This window comes from Galeopterus variegatus, unplaced genomic scaffold (genome assembly GCF_000696425.1).
Source record: "Galeopterus variegatus unplaced genomic scaffold, G_variegatus-3.0.2 Scaffold481, whole genome shotgun sequence".
NCBI lineage: Eukaryota > Metazoa > Chordata > Mammalia > Dermoptera > Cynocephalidae > Galeopterus > Galeopterus variegatus.
In genome coordinates, this window is record NW_007726592.1 from 561,411 (window position 1) to 571,939 (window position 10,529).

The following is a 10,529-nucleotide window of genomic DNA, read 5'->3' on the forward strand; positions in this document are numbered from 1 at the left end:
CGGCGGGAGCGCCACTGCGCTCCCAAGTGGCGCACTGTAGCAGTGCGCCACCGGGCCAGCCGTTAACTATTTTTTAAAAGAAAATACCAGGGCTGACCCCGTGGCGCACTCAGGAGAGTGCGGCGCTGGGTGCAGCGGTGCTCCCGCCGCAGGTTCGGATCCTATATAGGCATGGCCTGTACCACCGGGAGCGCCACTGCGCTCCCAAGCGGCGCACTGTAGCAGTGCGCCACCGGGCCAGCCCTTAACTATTTTTTAAAAGAAAATACCAGGGCCGACCCCGTGGCGCACTCAGGAGAGTGCGGCGCTGGGTGCAGCGGCGCTCCCGCCGCAGGTTCGGATCCTATATAGGCATGGCCTGTACCGCGGGCGACACCAAGCCAAGGGTTGCGATCCCCTTACCGGTCACAAAAAGGACAAAAAAAAAAAAAAGAAAAAGAAAATACCAAATAAGAGATGATAAAATTTAAAAATTAGAGGATAAAACATTTCGCCATTTTAAGGGCCATTAAAGACTAATCTATTCAGAACAACCTCTTGCTAAAAACAACTAAAACTGTCAGATAAAGTATAAAAATATATCTCAATTACTGAAGAACTAACAAGATAGAATTATTAACCCAAATTTAAGAGAAAGCAAAATACAGTGAGGTAGGTAAAGCAATGAAGCTGCTTTTGTCTTGAGAGCATTTGCTGATCTATTCTGGCAAACCTTAATTTTGGTTTTTAAAATCTGGCTAATATTCTTGTATAGAGAGGGAATCTAAAAATCGAGAGATATAGACCAATTAATCAATAGAGGAAAAAAAAGAGGTGTGTATAAACAGTTAGAAAAAGAAATGCAAATGGCTTTTAAATATAAGGAAAAATGTTCAACTTCACTTCTAATTTTAAAAACTATGAATTACAACTATAAGAAGATATCCTTTATCAGACTGATAGAAAGAAATCCAAGTCTGACAAAATACTATGCTGGCAAGGCTCTGGGCAAACTAGAATTCTCCCACTTTTCTGATAAGAATGAAAAATGGTGCAACCCCATGTGAAGAGTAATAAACAGCAAGAACACATATTTACCATTTGACTCAGAATCCCATTTTTAAGACTATCCCAAAGATACTCTGGTAAAAATATTAAATGAGGTATGCCTATTCTTTGCAGCATTAATTGCAATAGCAAAATGCAAGAAAAAAAATGTCCATCAATAGGGGACTGGTCGAATAAACTTCAGCACAACCATACAATGGTATACCATGCAGCTGTAAAAAAGAATGTGAAATATCTCTACATACTGTAAAGGAGTTACCTCTAAGATATATTTTTAACCAACAAAAGCAAGGTACAGAGAGTATGTGCACTATGGTACTTCTGTGTAAGAAGGAAGGGTATGACTATGTATTTATTTGCCTATATTTTCAAAAGAAAAAGTAGAAGGATATACTAAAAACTGATAAAAATAAAATGGTTAAAATGAAATGGGAAAGAAGGAATAGGGAAAAAATAAGATCTAAATATACTGTATTTTAGAGTTTTGATTTTGAAACCATATAATTTTTACATAAAAAATGATTCTAGGTAATACCTTTTTTTCATTATTCTATTGGTTTTCTATTACAAAATCAAACTAATTTAAAAAAGGAAAAAACGACAGCACACCTGGGGTCCTAAGGTGAGGGCTAGCCCATAAATAGAACCATAAATAGAAGGGATTTAGATAATTTTGTTAAAAACTCTATTGTACAGAATCTGGTTTCTAGGGTTTTTCTAAAAGGATTTAAGCTCCATAGTTTTGTGATGTTACTAAAATTTAAGAGTACAATTTCTAAATCCATATCCTTGTTCTCCATGTCCAAATCATAATATGTTCTTCGCTTTGTAGTAGTACATCTTTTAACAAGGAAATGGTGCCAGTACAAGACTAAGAAAAGCATAAGAGTACAATTTCTAAATCCATATCCTTGTTCTCCATGTCCAAATCATAATATGTTCTTCACTTTGTAGTAGTACATCTTTTAACAAGGAAATGGTGCCAGTACAAGACTAAGAAAAGAGGTAGCTACAGGTATGTAATTAAACTGTTTTATGGTAATCCAGGTATGAAATAAAATAAAAAAGAACAAAGTATTACTTTCAACTTCTGTCCCAGCACTTCCCTCACTACCTATTTTATTATTAGCAGTATGCTGTATTATTGACTGCCCCAAACATTATCTGGAAACAAATCAAACTGGTAATATTTTACTTGCTTTACTAAAGATTATAACACTGTCAAAGTTCCCATATCTTCCTAGTATTTCAAACACATTACTTAGTCCATTTGCTACCTTCCAAAATGAATTAAACTCTACTTCATTCTAGTAGCTATTTACTAATATTCTAAAGCTGTACTACTTAAAATGTGGTACACAGACTGGTGCATCTCTGTGAAGTGTATGTTACTAATCTGTGGTAATATCAAAAAGTACACTATTTATATCAGCTGACATTATTTCATAAGAAGACTTTCTTCATGAAGAAAGCATTATATTCTGACAAAAGTGCCTCATCTCTTCTTGAACCAGTAACAAAACATATGAAGATGAACTTCTCTGAACAGTACTGACCTAAAGAATTCTAGAAAAGAATGTTCTAATAATTTTGCAAAAAATTAAGAAAAATTTCCCCCAGTTTAATACGTAACTGAAATTGTTACAGCTTCAATTTAATCCCATTCTCTTATCCTTTAAGTGGATGAAAACAGGCGTTCAAATAGTAATTTTTTCCTATGTATTTAAAGGGAAATATTTCTTCCCCCTTTGGAGCTCTCTTGACAAATGTATTTTGAATAAAGTCATTTGAGAAGTCTAACATCTGAGAATCAGATACTTCCAGTATAAAAAAAAAAATCTTAAAATAATTTATTACTCATCCATAAGACATACATCCACATTTTATTTAATAACATCATATTTATTATCAATGCTTTAAAATTTCAATTTTGTTTTCAGAGTTTATAAGATTACTATATTAAGCAAAATGTTTACCATTAAGGAAAAAAATATAAGTAAAAAATTAATTATGTAAGAAAATTAATAATCTGTTAATGCTTTTCCAAAGGCAAGTAAAAATTTAAATAATTTTTTTAAACATTGACTCATCTACTGCACCCAACAAGTCTAAGCAAATATATAATTTTGCAATTCAATTAAGTTAAGACTTGTTAAGCCTGCTGGAGAATGAGATTATGGGGAGAAGAACCATGGAGTCCCAGCCTATGTCTTACCTATCAGTTGACCACAGATGCTTGAGTAAGCTTAGCTGCCATCAGCACAGCCTAGTGACTCATGAGAAACAACAAATGGTTGTTACTTTAATTCACTTAAAAAAAAAAAAAGTTAAGACTTGTTTAAGGATATTTGGTTATTACAAAGATGCCCTATGTCCTGGTTTGCCTACAACAATACTGGTTTTCCTCTGTTGTCTGGGCACATTATTAACAGTGCCTCCTTTCACTATAAAAAGTATCCTGATTTGGTCAATAAATTATATGGTCACTCTAATATAACAGTTGTGTTTAAAAACTTTCTTCTTGTAACTTGAACTACTTACATAGTTAATAAGCTACATAAGTTTTTAACATTTTATTTTCCGTGGCAGCTGGCCAGTAGGAGGATGCAAACCCATGACCTTGGTGTTACCAGGTTGCACGCTAACCAACTGAGCTAACCGGCCAGCCCATAAACTGTATAAGTTTTTAAGCAAGATGATTTATAATGCACTTTTAACTCTAACAAGTCTCTAAATTCAGACAAATTAAAAAGAAAGATTAACTATTATATTAAGTTAGAATCTTAAATATAACAGTATAACTATTTCTCAATATTAGGTATATTTAGGATCCTAAAGGAAATTGTAAGGGAAAAAAAGCTGTATGAATTAATAAGGGTATTAAGGTAATCAGATGTAAATTAACACATAAAAGTCAATGTCTTCCTTCATACTAAAAAATAACCTGCTAGAAAATATAATGGAAGAAAACATTTGAATTAGAAAAAACATATAGGTTTAATCAATTTATCTGTAAAGAATCCAACACAACGAGATACTCACAAAAGTAAAACAACCTATTTTTCTGTTATTTCCGTTCTGTACCTTGTTTATTTTCCACACCTGTTAAGTTAAACACTACTTTATTTTACTTTATTTATTTTTATTTATTTTAAATTTTAACTTCTCAATATACATTGTAGTTGATTTTCATGTCCCTATACCTGATCCTCTAGCCCCCATCCCTCTCTCCCCTCCCCCTCCACTACATCATCTGTTCACTTGTCTTAACAAGTTCAAGGAATTGTTGTGATTGTTGTGTCTTCCCCCCCACCCTTTGTTTGTTTGTATATTTATTTATTTTTAGCTCCCACAAGTGAGAACATGTGGCATTCCTCTTTCTGTGCCTGACTTATTTCACTTAATATAATTTCCTCTAAGCCCATCCATTTTGTTGCGAATGGTAGTATTTCATTCTTTTTTACAGCAACACAAGTGAGAACATGTGGCATTCCTCTTTCTGTGCCTGACTTATTTCACTTAATATAATTTTCTCTAAGCCCATCCATTTTGTTGCGAATGGTAGTATTTCATTCTTTTTTACAGCAAAGTAGAATTCCACTGTGTAGATGTACCACAGTTTCCTTATCCACTCATCTGATGATGGACATTTGGGCTGGTTCCAACTCTTGCCTATTGTAAATAGTGCTGCAATAAACATGGGAGTACAGGTATACCTTTGGCATGATGATTTCCTTTCCTCTGGGTATATTCCCAGCAATGGAATAGCTGGGTCATATGGTAGATCTACCTGTAATTGTTTGAGGAACCTTCATACCATGTTTCATAAAGGCTGCATGCACCATTTTGCAGTCCCACCAACACTGTATGAGTTTCTTTTTCTCTGCAACCTTGCCAGCATTTATCATTCTCAGTCTTTTGGATATTAGCCATCCTAACTGGAGTGAGGTGGTATCTCAAAGTGGCTTTGATTTGCATTTCCTGAATGCTGAATGATGTTGAGCATTTTTCATGTGTCTGTTGGCCATTCATATATCTTCCTTTGAGAAATGCTGATTCAGCTCCTTTGCCCAATTTTTAATTGGGTTATTTGTTTTTTTGCTGTAAAGTTTTTTGAGTTCCTTGTATATTCTGGATATTAATAATTTGTCTGATTTATATTTTGCAAATATTTTCTCCCACTCTGTTGATTATTTCTTTTGCTGTGCAGAAGCTTTTTAGTTTGATATAATCCCATTTGTTTATTTTTTCTTTGGTTGACTGTGCTTTTGGGGTCATATTCATGAAGTCTGTACCCACTTCTAGTTCCTGGAGTGTTTCCCCTATGTTTTCTTTAAGGAGTTTTATTGTTTCAGGGTATATATTTAACTCTTTAATCCATTTTGAGTTGATTTTGGTATATGGTGAGAGGTACAGGTCTAGTTTCATTCTCCTACATATGAATATCCAGTTTTCCCAGTACCATTTGCTGAAGAGACAGTCTCTTCCCTAGTGTGTAGACTTGCTGCCTTTGTCAAAGATCAGATAGCTGTAGGTGTATGGGTTGATTTCTGGGTTCTCTATTCTATTCCATTGATCTGTGTGTCTGTTTTTATGCCAGTACCATGCTGTTTTGGTTATTAAGTCAGGTAGTGTTATACCTCCAGCTTTATTTTTTTTGCTCAGGATTGCTTTGGCTATACATGGTCTTTTGTTATTCCATATAAATGTCTGGATAGTTTTTTCTATTTCTGAGAAAAATATCATTGGAATTTTGATCAGGATTGCATTGAATCTGTAGATTACTTTGGGTAATATGGACATTTTCACAATGTTAATTCTTCAATCCAAGAGTGTGGGATATCTTTCCATCTTCTCGTGTCCTCTTTAATTTCTCTCAACAGTGGTTTGTAGTTCTCTTCATAGAGATTTTTCACATCCTTCATTAACTTTATTCCTAAGTATTTTATTTTTTGGTGGCTACTGTAAATGGGCTAGCTTTCTCAATTTCTTTTTCTGCATGTTCACTATTAAGTTAAACCCTATTTTTAAAAAATCACCTTAAACAGGGGAATATAAGGAAATGAGAATGACTATGAATAATGCTTTGTTAAGCTCCATTATGAAGAATGCGATTCAAGAAAGTGAGTTGCAAAGGGTCACAAAAGCATATTCTCAAAGATGTATAGGATTTATTTGCTCTTCTATGAGTTATTTTTCCAGAGTAGAATATAGGTCCTTCTTCTGCTTAGATCTAGCTTTTTACCTAAACGACAGGTTAAAATGGACCATGACACTGCTAAATCTGTTAGGAATACTAAATCTGTTGAGAAACTACTACTCTTTAGCATCTTCACAGAGGTGCAACAGATGGAGAAAGAAGAAGAATTTTAATGTATACTTATTTTTTCCATTGTTAGAAAAGCTGAAAAAATATATATATTGGAGGGAAGAATAAGAAAATTGAAGCTACTGGCTAAAAGAATGTGCTTGTGAATATTAAGTTACTACATTTTGGTGCCCTATCTCTTAGAACTCTTAATTTATTTATAGTATCAATTATTTATAACATTGCATCAAAACAAAATTATAAGAGGTAAAAATTAACATAATTTTTATTAAGCAAAGTGGTTTCATATAATAAATTAAAATGTAATTTTTTTAGTTAAAAGAATAACATTATTTTACTTGGGAAGAGCAATTTTATTATATTTTTATATTATATTTATACTATACATTATAATATTTTATATTGTAATTTATAATTATATATAGGTCAGAGGAATCTACATATATATGAAAAGTAACTTGTAAATGACAGTTAATAGTTTTCAAATGATCATTTTTTCATTAATATAACTTAAGAAAGCAATTTGTTTTCTAGCTAAACTAGTCTCCCAAATCCAATACTGAATTTTTTTTAAACATTTAACATTTGGATATCATGTTTCCAAAAAACAAACCTACAAAATGTAACAAGTAGACTGATTTCCAATATGTCCCCAATTTTTTCACCCCACCTTCTATCCATACCGCAATATGATTTCCTTTAAGAACTGGAGTGCAGTTCCCCACTTCCTAAATCTGGGCTGGCCTTATTTATGACTTGTTTTGGCCAATACATTGTGGGGAGGTGACAATGTGCTAGTTTCAAGTCTAGGTGTTAAGAAGTCTCCTTGCATAGTTTCTTTCTCTCTCTTTGAACCCCTGCCCCCTCCATAAGAACAAGCTGCAGGATGAAAGACTGTAAAACAGAGCTGAGTTTGCCCAGCTGAGGCCATTCTGCTTCAGCCAGCACCCAGCCAACCTGCCAGCTCACTGTAGATTTTTGAGTGAGCCCAGCAAAGATTAGCCAAGCCAGCCCAGATCAGCAAAATCATTCAGCTGATCCAGACTTATGAGCAAAAATAAATGTTTATTGTTGTAATACCACTGAGGCTCTGTGTTTGTTCTCAGCTGCATTATTGTGGCAACAAATAACTAATAAGGAAATTGATACCTAGTAGTGTACACTATAACAAAAACTTAAATAACTTTGGGGCCTGTATTAGTCTGTTTCTGTTGCTTACAACAAAATACCTGGAACTGGGTACTTTACAAAAAAAAAATGAAATTTACTGCTTACAGTTTCAGGGGCTGGGAAGTCCAAAGTCCAGGGAACACATCCGGTGAGGGTCTTGGTAATGGCAACAGAGACCCAGGGGTCTCACATGGCAGAAAATGGCAGAGCAGAGATAGCAAACTTCTCACTCACTCTCTTTTTAAAGCCCTCAGAACTATGCCCACAACCACCATTATTAATCCATTCACTATGGCATAGTCCTGCAACCTCATCACCTCTTCAAGGTCCCACCTTTCAATTACCATAATAGGATTTCCCACCTTCAACATTTACAGTGGGAATTAAGCTCCTAATATATGAACTTCAGAGACAATTCAATCAATCCACAGCAGGGTCAAACTAACAGTTAAAGAAAGTGGAAAAATGATGAGGAAAGTATACGATACTAGAAAAATGGTAACCCATGGTATGTAGTGATGAAATATGCTGTCTATGGTAATTCAGAATAAGTAAGACAATGTACCAAAGAAACTTTTGTACTTGAGCAAGCTAATTTCCAGGCAGAATACTGAAAAAGCTAACCGGCTGCTGCTAGCTAAGTATACTAAAGTTCTGTAAAAAAAAAAGAGATAAGCTAAAGAATTAGTTGTTTTACAAGCAGAACTTAAAGGGAATATAGAGAGACTTGATGGGTTGGAAAATAAAACTGTTATCATCTCCAGTCTCCTGAAAGATTTTCAAAATAAAATGAAGCCCATGAACAAAGGTCAAATCACAGATATAACTATAAGGTTCCTTTCTTAAGATTGCTAAAAAAAATTAAGGCAGGGTCTAAGTAGACATTCTTAGCTTGACAAAAGGGTTTTTAGAAAGTTCATAGGCATGATCCCACAGAATTCTCATCCCCAAGTAATAGTTATTGCATCTAAAGAGCAAGCATGTCTCAAAAAACAACTGTGGGTGTGTGTTCTAGAGCACGTAATGGACTTTTCAGTCACAGAGAATGCCCACCAAGTTTTACAAATAAGTTGTACTGGCCAAAAAGCCATGAGCCTGGACTCCTGGCCTTGCCTTGTGACTTGCTTGGCCAACAGAATGCAGTGTGAAGTAACAGTGTGCCAATTCAAGGGGGCTTGCATCTTCTGCTCTCCTTCTTGGACTCCTGCCTCCTCCATGAAAGCAGACCCAGGGTGGCCTGCTGAAGGTTGAGAGACCTTGTGGAGCAGAGCAGAGAAGAGCTGCTTCTATGTTTCTGACAAGATGGCAAACCCAAGCCAACAAAATAGAAAATCTTTCTCATCCTACTCCTTCTGTTAGTCACAGCCCCACTACCATCACTCTTAGTACAGACCTTCAGATTTATATCGAGTTACTGCAAGTGCCTCAAACTGTTCCCCATGCTTCTATAAAACCAACCAAAGACATCACAATCTTCATTGTATTAGTAAGTGCTTACTATAATAATACTGATAATTTTATCCTTACTTAGTACTCCTTCTGTTAGTCACAGCCCCACTACCATCACTCTTAGTACAGACCTTCAGATTTATATCGAGTTACTGCAAGTGCCTCAAACTGTTCCCCATGCTTCTATACAACCAACCAAAGACATCACAATCTTCATTGTATTAGTAAGTGCTTACTATAATAATACTGATAATTTTATCCTTACTTAGAAACTACTAATGGTTACCCAAATCCATAGTGTCATTTCTTCTCCAGACTTTAAAAGCCCTCCACAAGCATAACGTCACCTGTCTTTACTACCCTTTTTCTGCAATTCTAGAAAATATCCTATCTCCTGAATATTCTTAAAAATAACATGTTCATTCCTATTTCCAAGATGTGATTCATGCTGCTCTCTCCTACTAAAAGGATCTTTCACTTTATCCTTTATCCATCCAAGTCTTACCCATACTTTGATCCTATCCCTCCATAATGCCTTTCCAAACATACTAATCCTAGAAAGATGTGCTTCCACTCAGATTCCTAGAGCACTTCCTATATATACTTATTGAAGCTTCATTATGTATGCTTTGCATTTCTACTTAGCTGCTTCGTGTATACATCTTATTTTCCCCAGTAGATTATAAGCTTTTAAAGAACAAAATGAGATCTTAAACATTTTCATTAAAGTCTTCTCAATACTCAGTACATATTCATAAACACATATTAGATATATCCAGCATTACCACTAAATCTTTGTGAATTCCCAAATATCTATTTAACAAACAAAATTTCTGTTAATGACTTGTATTTAGCTCATTTTCCTTATATATGCTGGAATAAAAGTAAATAATCAAATTTAAGTTAAAACTGTTCCTCTTATGCAAAATATATAATTTTCAAATTAAAATACACACCCTCTCTGAAATAAATCCACGTTGTAGAACTTGTTTAGCTCCACAGAGAATTCTACCATTGCTTGAACTTCAGTCATTTTCAATTTACACCCAGAAGGCAAATCTGGTTACAGCACCTTGGTTAAAGAAGGGGAAAAATATGATGAGAAGCACAACAAAAATGCTAACTTATAAAAATACTATTAATTAAACATATTTCAAAGTATGATACATAAGCAGAAAATAAAAAGGAAGCAAATTACTTCATTGTACTTAACTTAGTCTAATTCAACTAAACAGCACCAGAATCCAGGCTTACTAAATAGTACCACTCTCTCTATAATTGAAGATGTGTCTTGTTAGAATGCTTTTTTCTAAGATTTGTTTCCCTTGTTGATAAGATATTTATGTGACAATAAATAGTACAAGGAATTGTGAAAATTCATGACTTCACCTCTTATATGTAAGATAGTAACTTTTTTTTTTTTTGCCTTTTTGTCTTTTTTCGTGTCCGGCAACCGACCGCAACCCTCAGTGTCGCGCCTGTACCGGACCGGGACCGGCAACGGGATCGCAACCCTCGGCGCCGCGCCCGCCCC

At 34.8% G+C, this 10,529-nt stretch overlaps 1 protein-coding gene across 3 annotated transcripts in view; it reads right to left on the reverse strand.

The window, feature by feature from the left end:
* The window catches only part of FAM135A (family with sequence similarity 135, member A), a 110,953-nt gene that overhangs the window by 84,937 nt on the left and 15,487 nt on the right, over positions 1–10,529 (reverse strand). For all 3 annotated transcript variants that reach the window (XM_008569230.1, XM_008569228.1, XM_008569229.1), the window contains exon 4: positions 9,952–10,067. In XM_008569230.1, the coding sequence (XP_008567452.1) occupies positions 9,952–10,028 (77 nt within the window). In that variant the 5' untranslated portion in view covers positions 10,029–10,067. The remainder of the gene's footprint in view (positions 1–9,951; positions 10,068–10,529) is intronic.